At 44.3% G+C, this 22,818-nt stretch overlaps 1 protein-coding gene across 1 annotated transcript in view; it reads left to right on the top strand.

Moving 5' to 3' along the window:
- Positions 1-22,818, top strand: part of GRID1 (glutamate ionotropic receptor delta type subunit 1) — a 706,314-nt gene that overhangs the window by 415,671 nt on the left and 267,825 nt on the right. The window contains exon 5 of the mRNA XM_011355348.2: positions 19,106-19,159. Within this exon, the coding sequence (XP_011353650.1) occupies positions 19,106-19,159 (54 nt within the window). The remainder of the gene's footprint in view (positions 1-19,105; positions 19,160-22,818) is intronic.

Below are 22,818 nucleotides of genomic sequence, written 5' to 3'. Positions count from 1 at the left end.
GTTATAAGGATTCAGTGAGGTCATCTATACAGAGTGGTTGACAGGGACCTGGCATGCGGTCAGCATACACTCAAAGTTAGATGCTGTTGCTCTAGACTTTGTGAAACTCACTTCTCTGGCCATTTCTCTATGACATGAACTCACGTTAGAATTCATCTTTGGGAAAATGGCCAGGAAAACAATGGAGGCCTTAAAGTTCCAAGATGGCTTTATCCCAACCAAGGTCCCCAGGACTTATTTGTGGGTAGGAATTGATGCTCACCAACTGGAGCCTTCTGTACAACCCCCACCTACCAGGCCATCCCGCAGCAGGTAGGCAGCCTGGCACTGGGCCCAGGCCTGGCCAACAACCCCAGCCAGCCTTGCTGGCCTCTCATGTTTCTGTGAACCTCCAAGCCAAGACAAACTCCTCACTGCCTTGTTTGTACTAACTGTATTTCCTGCTGTACGAGACACACAGTATTTTATAAGAAAATGATTAGGAAATAATTAAATATTTTTCATCATACTCATTCAGAAAGTATCCTACGAGGAGTACTTCCAGGCAATATTGTAGGAAATTTGGACTCAGAGCAACTTATCTACATATATACTGTTATTTTTGAGGGCAGGGGAATGTTTTACTTTCTCTCGCCTTCACAGTTTTGCTCATCTTCACTCTTCCTACCTAAGGTTTTCATGACCTCCTTCTTCTTTTAAGTTTTTCCAAACCTCCTCACCCTTCCAGCCCAGCCCCTCCAAGAAGCCTTTCCCATTCTTCCAGTCTGCTCTCACTTCTTTCTGTTGGAGGCCCCTCCAGACAACTCACCCACCCATTCATGAACAGCAGGTCCTTTATCCTGCTATTCCTAACAGAACCCAATCTGGTCTTCCCTGGCTTCCCTTGCTGCCTTCGAGCTCAACCTCAGTGCGGACAGGATGCCTAGGAAGCCTTAGCCTGGGTTTATGTCTAAGGGGCCCAGATCCCTGTATTCTATAGATTTTTAAATCATTCATCCTTCTAGAGGGTTGTGCTGATCAAAGTGAGCCAGTATGTTTGAACTATTTCTTTGAACAGGCTATTATAAATTCCCAGACCTCACGCCCATCGATTGATGTAATGACAGTCCTAAGGTTACTGATGGATCCTCCCTTTTCCTTACCTTGGTTGCCTGATACATGTTTATTTAAATGTGCTGTGGGATGAAGTTGTAGGATAAGAATCTGACATCCCTCCCCTTTAGGAGTGATAAATAGAGCCTGAGCCCGAAGTATGCTTGTGGATTTGATCAAGAATTCTCTGTGAAATTGTACCTGTTCAGTTGCTTGATCTCCCAAAGAACACGCTGCCCCAAACAGCCTGCAGGGACTGCAGATTAGAGCAGAGAAGGGAGCTGTTTCTCTCTCATCCCAAAGTCTGAGCAGGCAGTCTTACCACCCCACAGCTTATGAAAATATGTTCTGTATAAAGAGTTTGGAGTCTGGGTTGGCAGCTAGCTTTCCAGGCTTGGTGCAGAAAAATAATATTTCTTTTATTTTCAGTTTTACCTTCGACTTGTCCTTTTTCATCAGCTCCAGCACGGGCCACCGTCGTCCCCACTTGCTTTCCTCCAGTGTCCTTGTGTCAGTAAGCATTCTTAGTTGCAACAACAAAAACCTACTTTAGTTTGCTTGAGCAAAAAAGAAATTTATTGACTTTTGATTTATTGACTTTTTATTGATTAGATGATTTCAACTGGTTGCTCATGTTTATTCCTTCTTTCCTCTACACTATTCTAAAATGACAGTAAAGTTAAATGTTATTAACCCACAAGTTTAGAGAGTACATAGGAAGAGACAACAGCAGATGAAAGCTTGGGACTAGTATTTGAAAAACAAAAGTGGATGGAAGAAGAGTGATTGGTTCAACAGAGTAAGAATATTATAACTTCAGCGCTTGAGAATAAAGATGCTATTGGGATATAAAACTGAAAGCAACAAATGAACAGGACAAACAAACAAAAACGCATGGACACAGAAAACAGTTTGGTGGTTACCAGAGGGAAAAGGGGGAGGAGGGGGAGGTAGATAAGGATAAAGGAGGTCAAATATATGGTACGGAAGGAGATTTGATTTTGGGTGGTGAACACACAATGCAATATACAGATGCTGTATTATTGAACTGTACATGTGAAACATATAATTTTATTAGCCAGTGTCACCCCAGTAAGTTTAATTTTTAAAAAAGATGCTATCAAGAAGTGAGCTGGTTCAACTTGCTCTGAGAACATCAGTCCTCAGAGACCGTAGAAAGTGGGATAGGGCAGGTGTTAGAAACCAGGGGAAATTAAGCAGAGATATACATGGTGGGTTGTGGGACTTTTATTTCCTTTTCCTGTCCTGCTCCCAGAATGCCAGCAGCTGGAGTATACCCTTCAGGCAGGACACTGGAAGAATCTTTTCTGGAGAATCTAAACAACCCCCAGGTGCTGATATTGTGGAGGAGAGCAGTGTCTTCCTTAGGAAGGCAAGGAAGCCCACTGATCCATTCATCCACAAGTCACACAAAGCCCAACAGGAGCTTTTGAATGCCTCACTTTAAATATGAAAGGGCAACTAAGGATCTTTATGCATTTGAGGAAAGTCTCTTATATGAAAGAGAAAGTACAAAACAAACATAAAAAAAGAATCCAAGGTAAACTTAGTTTAGGGAACAGAAGGAAACATCAAAAACCCTATCACTGCTAATCTTAAAAGAGATAAAAAAAAATTGCATCTTTAAGACATGAACGAGATAATATGAAAAAGAACAGAGAGCACAAAATAGCAACTGAATATAAAAAAGTAATAACTGAAAATTTAAAAATCCAATTGAAGTATTAGAAAATAAGGTTGAGAAAAGCAAAACAAAAAGTTATGAATAAAATAGGAGAGAAAAGTTGACAAAAATGAATGGCTCAATCCAAGAAGTTCAATGTTCTTCTAACAGAAATTCTAGAGAGAACAGAAAAAAAAAAGGAGAAAAGGCAAATATCAAAGAAATAAACAAGAAAATGTCTCAGAACTGAAGGACGTGTGCCTCCAGACTAAAAAGTCCTACCAACCATTTAGCTTTTAGCAAAAATAAATGAAAAGAACACTCACATCAAGGCACTTCAATGCCATATTTTAAAGCAGGGGGGGTAAAAGCAGGGGTGAGGGCAAGGAAGAGGAAAAGTAGAAGGAGGAGAAGGTAGGAGGAAGAATGGTAGGTATCATAAAAGGAGTAGGAATCAGAATGGCTTTAGGATGCTTAAGAGTAACACTGGATGCTACAAGATACTAGAGAAACATGATTTCTGTGGAAGAATTAATATTACTCTATTCTGTACTAAGTAAAACCAATCAGTCAATATGATAGCAAAATTTTAAAAAATTCCATACATGCAAAGACTCAAAAAAATTTACATACCATGCATTTTTTCTTAGGAAGAAACTGTAGGATGGTCTTCAGAAAAATAAAATAAAAATCAAAAAAGATAAAAGTAAGCAACAACAGATATAGGGAATCCAACCAGCAGAGCAGAAAGGAAAGGGTCAGAACAGTCCCGGGTCATCCACCTGGACAGCATGGGAGGGAGGGCTCTGAGAAGCTGATTCCAGGGTGTAAGGAAACTGAAAGACTATTTTATGTGGTTGAGCATTTGGACAAATATATTATAGAAGTGGTATAAATAAATACAAATCAAGGCAAATCTTGTTAATACAAGAAAATCAAAAGTTATGTAAGCAAGAAATTAATGTAATTATTATCCACAACTTGGTTTAGGGCATAATATTTTCATAATATAATAAAGTCAACGCTTTTGATATAATTTAAAAATTGTGATACAACTAGGTTGGGAATATTGTGAAGGGAAATGAAATGGTGAGAGATTTAAATTCTCATTACCATATCAAGAAGATAATTGATAATGTGAATGTCTAAAATCGATCAACCAAGTATAGTAGTATGAACATATGATTAAGAAATGAAATTAAATCTTAAAGGAATAGCTAAAAGAGTTACAAGTGTTTGCCTCTGGAGGGCAGCACTGGGATCAAGGATCGCCATTTGTCAATCGAGGGCTTTTAATATGGCTTGATTTTTAAACCATGATTTAGTACAGAATAATAGGTTTGTAAACTATGGTTTATGCTTGTCAACTGTGCTTTGAAATTACTGTTTATTCCCCCTTTAAAAAAATCAATTGTTCTTATTCATCACATTGGTTTTGCCAGTGTTTGATATTCAGATTTTAAAAAATAAGTATTATTTTTCCTATTTGTAAAAAGTTTTATAAACTTAATGAGAAATAAAAGGAACTTAGTCAAATAATATTGGGCAACTCACAGAGGTGGGCAGAAGGCTAGAGAACCAGAGTTGGGAACCTACGGAAGGCAGGATGGTGGGGAGATGGTCAAGGTTACTTCAGGCACGGTCTAAGTAAGACACCATCACTGGACTCACAACACTGCCCTTGTCACTGGATTAACTTTCAATTAAATCTTTGGCTCACTCTCTCAAGATTCAGGGGAATCTACCATGCTAAGCCTCGGTCCTGTGCTGGCCTGTGCTGGCTCGACAGAGGGACCTTCTCCCTTACATCTGGCCGAGACACATACAATGGTTATCTGCACAAATCAAGGATTTGCTGATATTGGGTGGCTAAAATCTTAAAACTGTCTCTTACTTTCATGTGGAACACCCTTTATCTCTCTTCCAAACCAGCGAGTTTCCCAAACTGGGGATAACCTGCCCATAGAATCTTAGAATATTTTGAGATCCAGGCATCAGTCTTGTCTGTTTCTCAGACTTTTCAGATGAAAATAATGAAACCTAGAGAAGTTAAATGATATAGAGGAAAAACAAGGACTAGGACCCCGGTCTCCTTCACATACATCATCTCCCTTGACTGATCGGCATGGGGCTGGGCTGGTAAAATTCTTCCCCTTTTAATAAATCTGAAGTGTAGAGGATAATGTCGGGCAGAAAGAGGTTCCAGTCATCTCAACAGTTTGGATAGAGCAGTGGGAAGATTCCAACACACGGAATTTAGAAGAATAACGTGAAGCTTTCCAGTTAGGCATAGAACCCTCTGAATCATTACAAGGTATAGAGGGAAGTTAGGTGTGTGTGTGTGTGTGTGTGTACTAATTAAAAAAATATGTGTTTGGGTATTGAAAGTGAGGCAGCTGGGTGTGTGCTAAGCCGTCCCTGGAAATGTGGTGGCTTGATGTGGACCAGTGGAAACAATAGTGGTCCAAAAGTGAGGGTGAAGAAGTTCCTGTCCTCCTGCCATTCTTGCCTGGCTCCCAGCCTTCTCAGGTCACTGGTCCTACAGCTGGAGCCACTTGCATGTCCCTGTAGATTAAGCCAGTCATAACTGGTTCTTATACTGGGGGATGGGGACTCTAAGCTAACTTGATACTGTGTAACCTGCCTTATCCTGTGCACCTTCAACTTGTTTCTGAGTTAAGTCCTTGCATTATCCCTATTTATTCCCATGGTTAAGACTTTTTCTCTTCAATTTTCTGCTGCACGGGAGGTTACCATCGAATTTATTATCTTCCTTCTTTAGCCTGATCCATCTTCTCTCTTTATGTAGTTGCATCTAGCAGTCATGCCAGATTCCTTTATCCCCGCCACACCTCACTCAGTTTTCACTGATTATCATATCCAGTTAACATTTTCTTTCTAAACATTGCAAACCCTATCCCCTCCTCTCTAGCCTACTGACCTCACTCTTCCAGCCCTTATGACTACTTTTCTGGACCATTGCAACTGCTTTCTAGCTGATTCCCTAAAGTTCTCATGCATGTGAAATTCTCCTTTGCATGACCAGTCTGACTTATGTAAAATCCAGACCTGACCATATACTTCCCACCCAAATTTCCTCTCCTGGGCCCTTGAGGCTTAGAGCACCTTTTACCTCATCCTGTTCTATTGTAAACTTCGTGTCCTGTGAAATATCAATGTGTCCCTTGAATAAAGAATTAATATCCTGGGGACATAAGTTTGATAAACAGTGGGTTCAGCCAAGTTGGATGATTTTCTGTGATATGAGGACTTTTCTATTAGTGTGCTTTGTGATTCTTTAAGGTGGAGATATAAATGCAGTATATCTCAAACTTTCTGACCACAGAATTTTTTTACAGGACAACTTTTAGCATCTCCTGTATGAGTTTGCTAGGGCTGCTGTAACAAAGAACCACAGACTGAGTAACTTAAACAACAGAAATTTATTGTCTCATAGCTCTGGAGGCGATAAGTTCAAGATCAAGGTGTTGGTGGGGTCAGTTTCTTTTGAGGCCTCTCTCCTTGGCTGGTAGATGTTGTCTTCACATGGCCTTTCCTACGTGAACATACATCCCTGGTGATTCTCACTCACCAGTCGCTTTGGATTAAGCCCACATCAATGGGTTCATTTTAACTTAATCACCTCTTTAAAGACCTTATCTCCAAATAAAGTTAGATTTTGAGGTACTGTGGATTGGAACTTCGACATAGAAATTTGGAGGGGCCACAGTTCAGCCTATGACATTCCAAGGAAATTTCTGTTAGTGTCCTTTGTAATTCTTCAGGGTGGGATATAAATGTAGTATATCTCAAACTTTCTATGTGTAGGTTTTTTTGTTTTGTTTTGTTTTTAACAGGAGAACTTTTAGCAACTCTTAAGCCTCGTGTATTCCATAGAACACAATCTGGGAGCTCCCAATTTACAGGGTAAAAGCCAGGCTTACCGCTCAGCATATGGCCCTGTTCTTTGGACCTGGTGGTGTTTCGGGCCATAACTCACACCTCCGGGCATTGACCCTTCCACCCCTGATTCTGAGCTGCAACATGACTAGTGGGGGATGTTTAACAGGCTGGGCAATGCCACATCTGCCTTATCAGTGGGCAGAGCAAAGTGTGACTCAGTGAGAGAACCTGCCAGGAAGAATGTGTGTGTGGGGGCTCAAGGGCTTCTCCGGGGCCATTCTGATCTCTCTGGAATGCAGAACTGACCATACGCTTCCCATCTTAATGTGGCAAGGAAGGAAGAGGTTCCAAAGCTGTCTAGTCTGACTGTTTGGATAGAACAGGGCTCTGACAGGATAGGAGAGGGAGCAAGGCATTTGAGGGCTAGGCAATTGGGTGATGATTTAGTCAATACACTCAGGGAAGAAAATAAAATTCTAATTGAGGGCCATAGAGAAACATTGATTAATAAAGATTAGAGGAACTTATACAGGGTTCTTTACAGAAATGATATTTTCTATGCTATACTTTATCCATGAGCTGGAACTCTTCATAACTAATTTTGATTATAATTGATTTTTGCCTCATCTAATAACTTTAAAACCAAATCCTTATTCACAAGATGTGAAGATGTGACTCAATCACCATTCCCCAACTGAATGCCCTTTCTCAGCTCCAGGCTTGCAATTGCTATCTCGTTAGGCTGAAAAACCCTACTGTCCCACTACTGGCCATCTCCAGCATGGGGACTTCTACTCTCCAGGAAGGAGTTGGCATCTATCTGGTTTCTGATTTGCTAAACTCTATCACTGTACTTTCTCTCTTTATCTAATAGAATTCTGTGTGTGGATTTACTCAAGGACAGGGCCCAAGACTGCCTTATCTCCATGTCTAGCTTTGTGCATAGAACCCAGCACCTAGTAGGAGCCCAGGACATGCTTGTTAAATGGGTGGGTGGGTCTTGCTATTGTCTCCATCCCACCTGCTCATGGATTTTCCTGAGGGTGACACCTACTTCTTTGATTTTTTAATCCCATTAATCCCCAAAGTAGATGAGTCAGAGAAGCCTGTCATTCTCCCGTGGACCTCCTTCATGCCTTGCTCTTCCTCTAGATGTTGCAAATTCCTCAGGACCTCTATGGGGCTGGATCCCTTTCTAGCCTGAAGACTTTTGCCTTGTTCCAGTGGCCATTCCCCTGGGCCCTGTACTGCCAGCCCAGCACTAATCGGAACTTGGCCCTTCCCTTGGGCCATGGCTAACCCAGTACTAGGGAGAACAGACTCGAGAAGTGTCAAGTCTACTTTGAATAGCTGCCAGGGGAGGGGCTGAGACTCTCATGAACCTCCCCATCCTTGGGGTTTGGTGGGACAGACAGCTACTCCAGACATGTTGACAACCTGTCTCATACTATTGTTATTTGGTCTGTACTTGTGGGCTCTTTAACCTGGGTGGAGGTGATGCTGTTCCTGTCTGTGACCTCAAGAGTTGGCCATTTAGTCATTTACTACTTTGTAAGCTTCAGTTTCTTCTATCAAAAGGGATCGTGGTCACCATGCAGAATTGTTGCAACAATTAGTGACAACATAGGTTGAATTTTACATTTTAGAATAAGCACCTTGGAGGCCATATGGAAAGTCTGGTTATAGAAGCAAGAAAGACCAGTGTGGATCTGAGGCAGGAATTTATGAGATGTGATGATGCCTATGCTGGGCATTTTGTGTTTGTTAATTTATTGATGTTGCTTCTTTTCTATTTGTGCCCCACTCGTACACTACAGTGTATGAAGTGGAGTTATTTGGGGTGCGCATGTGTGTGCGTATGTGAGCACATGCCCACATATATGGGAGTATTTGGAAAGTTTAAGGTTTAAAGTTGCCCTGGGGGTCAGTTAGGACTGCCTCCTATCCTCATGCCTGTCACTAACATGATCAGATGAAAGCAATGAAGTGCTTCAGACCTATAGCTCCAAGGCAGGTTATAGGACATGGTTGGTGTTGAGTCATCTCACTGCCTTTTTTACTCTAGATACTGAGCCTGGAAGTCCTGTGTTCACTGTTTTCTCTCTAAACAATGCTATCCCATGGGCAGGGCCTTTCCAGGTGCTTTGTGCAGGCAGTGGGGTTAGAAGGTGTGCAAGTGGGCCACATCCCTGAGGACAAAGCATATGTGTATTTGACTTTGACATCTACCCCTCCCAGTAGTTGAGTGCAGAGTGACATAGCTTTACTGTTGGGCTTAGAGGGCTTTGAGCAAAATCTAGGCTGCTGGCCATGTTTAGGTCTGGGCCCCAACTGCAGAGCTTTGTACTTGGAGAGAAGCCATCTCGAAGGCTATAAGGCAGTTTATACTGTAGATTCTTAGGAGAATAGATTCTTCCTCCCTCTTCCCTTTTCACTGAGTTTGTAATCCTGTTCTCCTTGTTCCCCAAGACCTCAGAGCGCCAGCCATGGCCTCTCTGGGTCATTTTCAGCGGCGCCAGAGTCTTAAGCAGATCACCAAGGTGAGCAGCTGTGTATGTCCCCAACTCCCCGAGCACAGGCATCTCCCTGCTTTCCCATGTCACAAATCAGAGACTCCTTTCCTGACAACTTCTGAGCCGAGGAACTCCTCCAGCTCTTGTCTCCAGAACTGAAAAGAAGATATTTTTCTTTCGATTCTATTCTCCAAAAAGTCAGGCTCATAAAGAAGGAATACAGATTATACACAGAAGCTCTTATCAGCTTGGTAAAGAATTACTACCTTCAGCTTTATTGCCTTAAAAAGAATTCAAATGCTTCCATCTTTTAAAAACAATTTAGATTGAAGAAAGGAATTAGATCCACATGCAGAAGCAGCTTGCCTGGTTTTGATGATTTGAAGGTGTTGCGATACTAACCTTAAATGCTGATGCTTTAATTGAGCAGCCAGGTAGTGTAGTTGTTCTCCCAGTATATGTCCTCCTGTAGGTCTGGATCTCTGGGACTGACAGCCACACATGAGGGCAGGCCTATGGAGCCTTACGTGACCCAGCAGTGCTAGGAGGGACTTTTATACCTCAAACAGTGCCTACCTTCAGCAGCACCTGGTGCTGTGGGTCCTCAGAGCCAGTCTTTGGATGCAGGCAGTGCCTTCTCAAGCTCCAGTATAAATGTGCAAATACCTGTGGGAAAGAGAAGAAAACATTTCTAATCAGTTTTGGACGTTGCTTGTATCGAAAAATCACTTGAAGCTGGAGCTGAACAGCAGAATGTATGAGAAATGGCTCAGTGTAGCCACCTGCCACCCAAGAGCTGTGTCCCTTGCCCTCTGGAGAACCACGTTGTAAGATTATTCACAGCCCACTGCAGAAGCTGGCGGCTGCTCTTGCCAAACCAGAGCAGGGTATAAATAAGCTAAGAAGTGACTTGTTCTTTTGCACATCTCAGTCCTCAAAAGGGATTGTGTGGTAGCGTCCCTGTGGACAAAGGGCCAGGAATGCCTTTCTCCTTCATGAGACAAGATGGGATAGAGAAGCTGGCTCCCATCGCCTTCCATCAGGACACAGCCTGGGTGTCTGTGAGAGTGAGAACATGGAGGGCCTTATTTGGCTTCTGTGCCCTCCAGGTGGCAGGGAAATTTGGACCACTGGTTAAAATCCAAGTATTCATCAATTGATATCATTGGCACTGCCTGGCTTCACTTCTCGGAGTTGATCTCATTAAACAGATCGTGCCTGTGAGCAGACTCCATTTCATTTTTCTGCTGATATTAATGTTTCTCCATAAATTGTCCACATGCAGCATATTCTCACTTTTTATTACAGTAAATTGCACTTCCTGCACAGCTCTGGAACCTGTCTCTATTTCATCTGAAGGGTCCACAAATGATCTGTAATGAATCTTCATCCCCAGAGGCTGTGAGCTGGCACTTCTGCCCTCTGCACAAAGTAGGAAGGTGGTTTGGAAGAGCTATTTACCTCAAATTTGGTAAAAGGTTAGGACTAAGGCCAGGGAGTACCAGTGTGATTAGAAATTGTTCAGCTCTATCATATTTTTACATGTATTTTATCAATTATGCTCTCTTTTTTTCAATAGCAACATAATAGTTTTTTTGAGATCAAAGCCAGTGTCAAAAAAAAATCTAATGACAAACACTCTCTCTAGTGTTACAGTAATATAATTTTAAATGCTATCAATCGAGCAACCTAGTCCAGAACTTACTATGTCATTAAGCAGGATATATGGGAACTTGTATCAGGAGGTTCAGCATTCAGCACAAATGAAGGAACAATTATATCCCCATAGAAGAGCTCTCAAATTTGATCATGTTTCCATCAGCTTCCAAAGTTCACAATATCTTGATTTATCCACCTTTAAAGTTAACTTTGTTTCATTCTCAGTTTCTCTCAGATGTGTAGGAAAAAAGCGCCATTTTCAAATCCAGGCAGTACTTTGCATGTTGTGGTGTTAACTAAAAAGGAAGTGCAAACTGTGCAAAGTGAGGACACAGATCCCATATGTGTGGGTTTCTGTTAATACAGTACTATGCAAAGCAAGACTGCCTACATGTTAATATCCCTTTTCACTGTATGGAGCTTCCTATTTATGCCCCTGGCCTTCTTCCTCATGGTCAGCATCAGGGACATATGCAGAAGTGTGAATCCACTTGTCCATTCACTCCATAGACATCTTTTGAAGTGCAGTATCTGCCAGGCCTGTGTCAGGCAAGGGGCTGTGTAGTACTTAGTCCAGGCCTTATCCTCAAGGAGCTCACCTCTTAGGGAGGGGCTAGAGGCTTCTCTCCATATACAGAAATCCACTGGCAACCAGAGTACACCTGACCCAGGAGTTCTGGGGGTTAGGGGGTGGTAGGAAACTCCATAATTCAGGACCCGACTATATAGAAGTCCCTGGGCTCCCCAAGTCCACTGTCCAGGCCTCACCACTATATGTATCACCTTTCAGCTCAGCTCTTGCTTTTGCATTAAACATCTACTAAAAACGTGGAGTGTAAGTTTGTCTTCTGTCGATCCCCAAGTTGGCATGAAGCACTAGAAAATGGATTGCCTGGTTGCACTGACTTGCTGGGAGACTAAGGGCAAAATTTTCTGTCCGTAGGCTCAGATCAGTGGCTGTTGTGATGACTCAGTGAGGTGTCATGTACAGAGGGCTTAGCTCAGGGTCCAAATAGAGGAGGATCTGTTCAGTGCCAACGATTGCACCCAGCCTGAACTAGCCCTCACCTCCAGCATTTTCCAGCCAGCACCTTCCCTGGGTTCCCAGCTGCCAAGCTCAGATCTTCCTCAGCAAAAGAGCCTTCTTTGCATCCCCCAGAGATGTGTTTGGAAGTTACACAGAGTTAACTCTGTCACACCTTCCTCAGATGGCCTAATTTAGCTAGGAGTGATTGCCTTGTCTCCACCATCCTCAAGTGACCAACTGCCAAACCCCCAAATATATATGTGTTTAGGTGGCTGCATTTCCTGCTTCCCCCAAGGATGAGGGCCCTGGCCTTCAAGGAAGATTCAGCAAAGCAATGGGTGAGATGGGAACAGATAATTCACACTTGGTCAGGAGGGGCTGTCTCCTGGGAAGGGCCTGGGAGAAAAAACTGGCAAAGAGACTCACATAGGGTCTAAGATTCCCCAATGGAATTTAGGAGTATGATGGCTCTAGAAGTAGGAGCCACAGACTTGCAGAGAATGTTAAGGCAGTTTTCCAGAAAGCAAGGCCCAAAGAGGTTCTGGAGACAAGGCTGGGGTAACAGAAGTAGCTGCGCTAAAATTTCCAGTACTTTTACTAAGAAGGCAGCCCCTGGGAGGCCTGGAGTGGTTTAGTGATAACCACGGTTACTTTGTGATTCTGGCATAGCTTCTGAAACTATGGCCTCGTGGTGGTTGCTTTGCTGATTTCCTTGTAAATGGGCTCTTTGAATCAACCCTAGTCTGTAGCCAGATACTGCCCTTCCTTGAAAATGGGAGGGGGGGGCGGCATTTTACTCCCTCATGCTTCAGAGGGGTGACATTGCACAGAGAGAATTGTTTCTAAATAGTGTGTTGTTGCACAGGCAGTAGTGGGTCTTTAAACTTAGCTCTATATCTGTCCTTGGGAAAATGCCAGGCCCTGGGCTCCACAGGGGGAATGTTCTGAAGTGTTAGAGTTGGGGTTTTAAAAAGATGCTAAGTGTCGACAAGGTTTCATTATCTCAGGCTCCCAGTGTTGGGGGGTGCCTAGATAAGTGGCCAACAATTAACACATACATAAATAATTGGTGGCATTTGCACTTTGTAAAATAAATCCTTAGCAATGTGACTGGAAGGCTTCCATGTGAAGGTTTTTTTCCACTTCATTTACTATTCCTTTAGGCCAAGATCAAGTGAAACAGGCTCATACTAAAGAAATGCAACTGGAATAATGGTCTCAGGTTTATGAGAATAAGTTAACCTGAAGAAGGAAGGCACCACTGTTTGTAATGATGTTTTCTCAGTTATGAGAAAAAAGATCATTTTGTTCCCATTGTCAGGGACAAAAGGCTCATGTTTGCATTGATAGTTGTTCATACTTTTTGGAGATCAGTATGATGGAGGGAGATAGATGGACCTGAGTTCGAATCTAATCTCTGCCAAGTACTAGCTGGGGACCTGTGGAAAATACAAGTCTAGATCTAGGTCTCAGTTTCCTGTCTGTGAAATGGACATAAGAATGCTGCCTGGCTTGTTAGGACATTGAGATAAAGCGGGGTATGTGGGTTGTAAAGTGGAGGAGATTGTGTATTGAAGTACCTGGCTGGGTGCTTGATAAAGGCACACCCCTGTTGCCTTTGGAAATAGCTCAGACTTGGTCGTGGTGAAAGGCTGAGAAAACAGCGGAAGGGGACCAGGCGGAGAGCCTCCAATCCCTCAGAACCCCCATCTTCTCTGCTTCTGTGTAGGTGTCCTGATATTAGAACTGATCCTCACCTTCACGTAGCCATTGTTAGCCCCTGTGGTCCCATCCAGCCAAGCTGGCCCATATATTATTTCTGTCAGTGGGAAGGGCTTTCTGTCCAGAGCATATGGGAACCAGAAGTTGGGGCTTGGTCTGCATTTACTTCTCTATGGAAACCATGGGATTAGGGTGACTGGGTGGCCAGGACAGGATACGAATATCCTCTGGCCCCCAGTGGATCTGCAGGATGGCATGTTGGAGGCCTGCATCACTTATACTCCAGCTCTGTTGATGCCACTGGCCATGGGAAAAGTTTCAGATGGGGGTTGCTGTTCAGACAGGGGGACACATTCCCTTCCAGGTATGGGAAGGGCAGCTGCCCTCTGCTTCCTTTAACAAGGGTCTACCTGTGGCAGTACACTTTTCTCTTAAGAGTATGGCCTTCAATGCCTATTACTGCATTATTCTGAGGGTTGTCCCAGAACCATGGTGCCCAGCTGCAGGAGAGAAGCCCAGTTGCAAGAAACCAGCCTTTCTACTTGCTGAAGGCAAGTGACTGGAAGTCTACCCTGAGCAGGAAGCTGGTTCCACTCCCTGCCCACCCCATCCATGGGATAAAGGGGCTGCTCTTTATTTTGGGGTGTCTCAACACTTCTCTGCAGATGCCGATGGTTAAGTAGTCATAGATCCACATGTGGCAGAGGTGAGAGATGCCCTGCATTGTGCTGCCTTGAAAGGTCTATAGACTCTTGGAGGAGGCAGTGTTAACCACACTTGCTGTGGGTGTACATTACTGGTCTTCTTGATATTGTTGGCTCCATGAAGGCAGGGACAAGGCTCCTGGCTCACACCCATATCCAGGAAAGTTAGGAGAGCTGCTGGTGTATAGCAAGCCTAGTTTGTTGAATGAATGAAGGAAAACATGACAGATTATGCACTTCTGCACATTCAAAAGAGATCACAGAATGCCAACCAGGTAGGAGACATCAGTGGAAAGAATGGGGAGGACTTTTGCATTAACCGATCATCAATAGTGAGCTACTTTCTGTGATAAAAGCTTTATGTGTAATTTCATTTAATTCTTACATTTAATTCTCCTGTCCCAAGGGTAAGAGGTGTTGTTCTCAGGTTGGGTTCCCAGAAGCAGATTTTGAGGTGAGAATTTGTGTGACAACGATTTATTAAAAAATGTTCCCAGGGGAATTAAAGAAAGACAGCAGGGGAGTGGGAACGTGGACCAGAGAAATGAAGGAAGCCAGGGAGGCTGTGAGATCAAGCGAAGCAGTTTTGGCTCATCCTACAGAGGGATTCTGAAAACAGCTGAGTTCGCACGTGGAGCAATACCCATCAGGAAACAGGACAACTGGAATTTGTATATGTGACACCCTCAGTGCTTGGTGAAGTATAAATTCCCAGGCATCATGAGTGCCGAGCAGGGTTCTGGACGCCTGAGCCATGGGAGTCTGCCATTGGGAATGAGTGCACACAGGAGTGTGTTCAAAGATCCTGATGGGATTTGAAGGGGACATAAGCAGAACATCAATAGTGCTGTTGGCATTTGAACACCTTTTAGGCATGGAACTGCTGCTCAGAGAGGTGGAATAGCTCACCCAGGAGCACTCAGCTAAGCAATGGCCAGACTGGGATTCGAACGTGCTTTGCGGGCCGGCCTCCTCCTTACCTTGCTCACTCTGAGATGAAAGGGAAGACTGGCCTCCACTTGCATCATGGTTGGGGAGAAAGAGGGTAAAGACAGCTCTTAGAAGGAGAATGAGTGGTGCTGAGAGGAACACTGCCCACTGGGCTGTGAGCATTTAGGGCTCTTCCCACAGAGCTGGCAGCTCTCCAGTAATTAGGAGGAGAGGGGCGTGTTCTTACTAAATCTGCAGTCGCTTTCCCTTCTCACCATCCATCTCAGCTTCCGTGTGAGTTGCATTCTCTGGAAAAGGCTGTAGCCAAGTGCTATTTATCTCCATGTGGAGAAAAGAGGCTTAACAAATTAGCTAATGCTTAATTGGTGAGGGAAAGTAGGACAGGAAAGTTGGCCAGTTGTCCTGTGGGGTTTTCTGATCAATTCTCTCCATCAGTATTCTCTATACATGAGTCTGAGATCAGGTGGGAAGACTTCTTAGAGTAGTCAGGGCTCCCACTCGCTCCTTGGGAAGTGCCTGCATTTGAGTTAGGTCCTCTGTGATGCTGGCTTCTGTGGAGACATGCAGAGGACTGTCCACATGCACAGGTGTACCCACACCTTCAGATTCAGAGAACTACACATTCTGGAGCAGGGTTCTCAGTCCTGGAGGCCAAGAGTCAGGATCGGAGCTGAAACAACACAGGATCTCAGGCACATCACCATTCCTAGTGAATTTAGGATTCCTAGGGTTTGGGCTCAGGGGTCTATATTTTTAAAAGCTCCCTTGGAAGTTCTTAGATTGTTGGGGAAGGTCATCAAGAAGATGTGACTGCTGGTTTGACCTGTGAACCGGACCTGGGCAATCAGAGGCTTCCCACTCCCTCCCCTATGCTTGGAATGTGTGTTCTGTTTGCCTCCCCGGTGCTAGAAGCTGCTCAAGGACATAGCCTTGAGCTAGAAATACAGCGTTGAGACTATCTGGACTGGGTACATGACCCAGTTAAGGCCTCTGCATAAACTTTGAAGATTCTGGCAAGCGGTGTAGAAAACTACTGTCTTGCTGGCACCCAAGACAAGCCTTGTAAGTAAGTCCTCTTCCTTATTAAACCTGCCATCTACCAATCTGGGGTGGTTTGCATTTTTCTTTGGTCTCTTCCTGCCCTCTGTGAATGGGGGCCAGTTTCAGATTACACCTAGGAAACTCCCAGCTAGGTTTGCAAAGCAACATATGTGCAGTAGACTTGAGAATTACTGCTGCAGAATGTCAGTACACAATAGAGTCTTACTCCTCACCCATGGTCAGCTTCCACATTGATACTTTAGCACCTTTCAGGGCACTGTTGTCTTTCTTCCACTCAGGCACTTCCCATGAGACCTTGCTATTCCTGAGGCAGTCCATTCCATCTTGAATGACTTGGAAAGTGTTCTATTACATAGAATTGATATCTGCCTCCCTGATTACTGGAGATCTTCATCCTAAATTAACTCTCAAAGGCTGGAAAGAGTAATTCCAATGTCTTGCACAAGACAGTTCTTCATGTGTTTAAAGACACTTATACTGTCCTAGCCTCTAAGCATCCCTAGTCACTTTAACTGGACTGGCCATTGGTTTACAGTTTCACTCCATGACTGATTCATCTTCACTGTCCTTCATCAAGCAGGGTTGCCCAATAGTCAACCCTCAAGGGACAGAAGAGACCCATAGCCTCTTTCTTTTTCATGGGTCTTTACTCAACAAGGTTGCCTTCAAGTCTTATCTCCCTGGAAACCAAGTGTTGGACTTTAAAGAGCATCTCTTTAGATTCAGTTTAGTGTTCAGGCTTTATGACCTCCTCTCAACTCTGTATCATGTACGAATTTGGTGAGTGTGTCACCAACACCTCTACATGAGCATTCAGGTGTTAGGAATGGAGGCAAGCCGGAGCCCATCAGTGTGCTGTAGGTTCTCTGACCATCTCCCTCTCCTGTCTTCTTTGCTGGGCCTCCAGGCTTCTGAAGTCATTCACGAAAGTCTGCATGTTGAGAGGGGAGAGGCTCTGGGCAGGGTGGCCGTGACTTCACCCTGTGGGGCTCTCCCTTCTCTGCCTCTTCTGAGCATCTGAAGTCCTCTCTGCTTTTGTGGAGGGGGCCTGGTTTACTGAATTTGTAGAATGGGGAGGAAGGTGTCTTCAGGACATGGCCCCATGAGGTACCCAGGCCAGGCCAGACTCCTCTCCCCACTTGTCTTCATAGGGACTGGCGCCATCTTATTCATAGGCTGAAGAAGGAGTCTTCTGTGTCCTTCACCCCGATGTGGCCCAATCTTTGATGTTCTGTGGGATACTGTCTGTAAAGAAGTGGAATTCTAGAGCTGGCCTGGGTACTCCCCCAGGCTCTATTTCCACATGCTTGTTGTGTTGGCCAGTAAACTTGTCCATTGCTTGTGTGACATTAACAGTGCCATGACCTAGATCTCATATATGGCTGAGTCACTGGGAGAGGCAGGCTCCATGTACCTCTATTCCTCATCTGTTAAAAAGAATGAATCAGATCTTTATATACTAATGAGAAGAGCTATTCTTGATATATACATAAATCAAAAATGACAGTTGTGTCCTCATGTGTATTTCATGATCCCATTTTAATAAAATAATCTGTCTGATATGTGTATGTATATATGTACCTGCAGAGATGAATAAACACTTCTGGGTGAGGACATCTCAAATGATCTCTGGGGGATGAGTTTGGAGGGATAATAGGGGTATTTTTACTACTTTTGCACATTTTTTTAATGGGGCAGGATTATGGAATGCTATTGAACATTTTTATTTTCCTTTATTTCTTCCAAATTAAAGGAGTAATAAAAATTACATTACAAAAATCACCCCCGTCCCTCAAAAAACAGGACTATAACCTGATAGCTCCCTGCCAGGTTCATAAATGGCCTGGCACAGTTCTTTGTGCTCAGCAAGTACTTGGCACATGCAAACTGCAAGTATTTTTACAGAATATGCTTGAAAACTATCATTTCCTTCTATTTCTTTCAACCTGTTGGCTTTCCAAATAAAGGAGGGGAAAAAACACTCATAAAACACATGAGAAACAGTATAAGTAACGATCCTATCTGCCTTGCCCTCCAACACTTCATTCATATATTCAACAACATTCATTGAACACCTATTATGTGCTGGTTATAGGTTCTGGGACACAGCCGTGACCAAAACAGATTTGATCCCTGACCTTATGGAGACCCCAACTGAGTGGAGGAGATAGACAATAAGAAATATACTGACAACAATTCAGGCACAAAATGGCAAGTGCTATAAAGAAATAGAACAAAGCACTATAAGAGAGAATAAGAAGAATGGGGTCGCTGCCTAGGAGGTAGAAAGAGCCAGTTCTGTGTGTCCTATAGAACTGAAGGCAGCTCAGAGCCTTGGCTGTTAGCTATTATCTCGCTGGGTGTCATTCAGCATGTCTGGACAAGCTGCCATAAACTCTTCATTCCAGATTTCTGATCCTCTTGCCTCTGGGAATGATGAGACTCATCCCTATGTGCTCCTCCAGAAAGGAGTTTGCAAGCATTCTCTGGGAGGGGAGGGGTACCAGGGCCTGTGGCCCTGTGATGCCTGCAGGAACTGGAATTTCTAGCCTTGCTTGGGGCCGGTACCTGAGAGCTCTGAAGAACAACAGGAAATCAGATGTCTGTGTTCAAATGACTTGTCTTGTAGCTAAGGCAGCCAGAGCTGGCCCCAGGGGAACAGCACGTTTTGTGAGAAAAAAATTCTCCAAGAACAATGTTTATCAAACCCCGTCTCAACAATCATCCTGTGTGTCTGCCAGCTTCTGGCTTGCTTCTGTTCATGTTCATTTTCTTTTTCTCTCTGCAGGCTGTGGAGACCAATCTGGCTTCCAAGGACAGCCACTGGGTCTTTGTTAATGAGGTAAGAGCTCAAAATGGTGAGGAGGACGGCCTTCACTGAGCCCTCTCCCCCTTGGGAGAGCTTAGAATGATCCTTTCAGATCCAATTCTGACTTGGAGTGCTGGGGTGAATTCCAGGGCTCCACTGTGTCAAGACAGGAGGTCAGAGAATTGGACTTGACCTAAGATGATGCTCACCTGGAGCAGGTGGGGATCAGGGAGAGAATCTAGACCTGAGTCCACAAGGAAGTCAAAAGTCAAAAGAGAAATCATATCAGACATTCAATGTGTGTGCGGGGGGTGAGGGGAGGCAGCTAGTTGGGTCAGGGGCTACAGAGATTAGGGTAGGTTAGAAAATGGGGTGCAGAGGGGGTGGGGCAAAAGAAGGAGGAGGGGACAGAGGCTGCATTTCATGTGGGAGGTCGAAGGTGTGTATGTTATGGGACTGTGTTTGTGTTCATAAGAGCACATGTATGTGTGTGTGCATATGTGTGAGCATGTATGTATGAGAAGCCATGTGTGTGAGTGTGTATGGATATGTGTGTGCACAAGTATGTGTGTGAGAGTGTGTGTGCACATGTGAGTGTACAAGTGTGTGAGTGCATATGTGTGTGCACAGCCCCCTATGCAGTTGGTGGGGGTGGGATCATTATAATCATTTAAAGGGGCTGAATGGAAAGTATATCCCATTGACTGGCCATCCCACTGGTTTGACCCCAGGAGGAATGGGAACACTATAAGGTTTCCTGATCTGCTCTTCACTAATTACAACCTGGCCTCTTCCATGCTACAGGCATTACATGGGAGTGGCCTGTAACCACTTGCCCTAGCTCTCCTGAAGATTCCCCTCTGCCAACACATCCATTCAGGAAGCACTGACCAGGGCAGCCTATGTGACCCTAGCAGGCTATTAGCAGAGCTGACTCTAGAAGATATCTCCTAGTACATGCTTTCATCAGGTCTGTGGCCTCAGCTGCTCCTAAATTTACTGATCAATTTCTAATGGCCTCATTCTAGAAGATGCAAGGTTTCTTATGTTGGTAATTTATTCCTTTATGATATGTATTTCTTCATTAGCTTAGTGCTAATATGGCTGAAATAGTTTTGGGTGGCTTATTTTAATAATTTTGCCAGTAGTATCAGATAGTAACTGCTTGCAAGGCCCACTTTCATGGTTTTCTTCCATAAATTCACATCTTATTATCTCCACATCTACACGGGTCACTTGGAGACATGCGCAGTAACTGTCCATTTACCTCAGGTTATAGACAGTTGTGCCGGTAGTTGGGAGAAGGCACATGACAGCCACCTCCCCCATTCTTTAGAGCCTGCAATGAGTCCTCCTTGGACCTAGGGAAGTTTCGATCCTGTGGGTTTTGCCAGCTTCTCTTCAAAGTCCTGTTTCCTTTGTTCCAGAGAAAGGGTATATTCCATTTACCCCTTAAGGCAAATGTCTGCTGCTGGCTTTATTTTTTGGTGACTCTTGCAAGTTAGAGAGCCAGTGTTTCTCTATTTCCAGTCTTCAAAAGTGCTCTGTTTTTCTTTATAACCTGTTTCTTTTTCTCTTTCCTACATCTCCACTCACCTCCAGGGCCTTCTCTCTGTCCCTCTTGACCCTGTTCAGGGCTGGAGATCCCTTCAGACTGGCCAATGTGAGGTGCCCACAGAGCATTGCCGGAGCACTGGAACTCAGGGTTTACTTCGCATTATCAGGAGGAGTCAGGTGCGGGCACACTTGTCAGAGCCACACTGGAGCAGCCTCACCTAAGAGGATGGTTGTGCCCCATTCTAGTCAGCAGCATACCCTGGGCCAGTGTAAACATTCCTGGGCTGAGTGCGTCCTCCTCCAGAACAGACTTCCCTCTTTCTGAGTGTCATTGTCTATGGAGAATGAAGGGTAACAACCACCATTGCTTGATCATTATTGTATGCCAGGCACTTGTCAGGGCATTTCACATTTATTACCATCCTTAGTCCTTATCGACAACCCTGATGGCAGTTATTATCATCCCCATTTTATAGATGGGAAAAGAGAGCCTTGAGAGGTTAATCAAATGTTCAAGGTCATAGAGCTATTAAATGGTGCATTTGGTATTCTTTACAAAGACTGCCTGGCTCCAGAGCCCTTTGCACCAAATGACACCATCATGCACATGGCCTTAGCGAAGATCATTAACTCGTGGTCAGGATCTGATTCAGTAAGGCCAGTCAGTAGGGCTCAGGTAGGCACACCGACAGGGACAGTCATGGACACTCTGAAAGTAGGGCCTGTTGTACAGCTTTGACCCATAGACTCCGGCAACCCCAATGTGGGCTCTGGTTAATGATGGAGGAGTTTTTTATGTAGACTTATCCTTAGGAGCCAGCTATATTCAGAACAACTGTTTCCTGTCACAGCATGGCCCCATTGAAGACAAAACTCGTGTTACTCTTATGACAGTTTTTTTTTCCTGTTTATCACATGTGATGGCTAGGATAAAATTAAGTGGGGAAAAAGTCAAAGGCATACATTTGGTGGCTCCGATATGGTCTCCAGGATTCAGAGGCTACACTGCTTCCCATATTCCTACTTCCCGAACTGAACAAAGTTCAGTCTGTCACAGGAGCTCAGGTCTGTGCCTCTTTTCCTCACATCTTTCCTGAAGGAGGCCTGCAGTGTAGTACCCAGCTCCACCCCTGCCTCCCTCATTTCTCACAGACTCTCCTCCAGAGCCTGTATTTGACTTGCTTAATGTATTTTCCTGGATTCGAGATAAGCACTCAAGGGTGCATGTTTTTGTTTGCTTTCTTTATGCAATGATTTACCTAATATGTCTCCCCCACACCAGTGAACATTGGTGTTGTGTAGGACAGGCCTGTTTTGTTTGGAGAAGGGGTAATTGGATACAGAGAAAGGCTGGTGATTCTGCGAGCCTCACTGACAGTTTTTACAGGACTCTGGATTCCACTGTGGGGACACTGGCAAGCAGTTGTGCTTTTGGGTATAAACCGTATTTTCATTGATCGATTATGTTACATGTTAGCTTGGAGGAGGGTAGGAGATTCAAAAGAACTTCTGGGAAGCAAAATGATCCATTAGTCAAAGTGGCCACTAGACCATGCATCATTTGAGGACTTGGCTAGATCCAGATCATCACCGAATCCTCAATGCTCTGTGAAAAGAGTAGATTCTTAAAAAGATTTGGTTGAAGCCAAGTAGATGTACACAAGGTAGAGCAAGTTGCTTTGACGAGCACTTCCTAGTTTGCCTCCAAGAGAAAACAAAGACAACAATTAAGATCTGAGTCTAAAGAATAGAAGGGAGCACTCTGGGTCATTCATCAGACTCTGCCAGTTCAAGACCAGTCAGATCTAAATTTGGATGAGCTAAGTGCCTTCTGGAACCTCTTTATCAGCTGGGCTGGAGTGCTGCCCCTCCACGTGTGTGGCCTTCGGCAGAGCCCAGGTGAGCCAGTCATTTCCCTGGCCCAGTGACTCACAGGTGTGCTCGGGGCCAGGTGGAGTCTGGACACAGAGAAAAATGCCCACCCACAAGGCTCTTCGTCTAGGCAGAAGACATGCGTCTGATAGACTGGCCCCTTGAGAACTTTTTGGAGAAAATTCTTTAATGGAATATATATAAAACTGCCAGCTTCTTCTGGAACTAGCCATGATGCAGACATGAAGCTCTCTGTTGCTGAG

The sequence above is a fragment of the Pteropus vampyrus genome, unplaced genomic scaffold (assembly GCF_000151845.1).
Source record: "Pteropus vampyrus isolate Shadow unplaced genomic scaffold, Pvam_2.0 Scaffold20, whole genome shotgun sequence".
NCBI lineage: Eukaryota > Metazoa > Chordata > Mammalia > Chiroptera > Pteropodidae > Pteropus > Pteropus vampyrus.
Note: the sequence above shows the minus strand (reverse complement) of the source record. Positions and strands in the feature narration are given on the sequence as shown.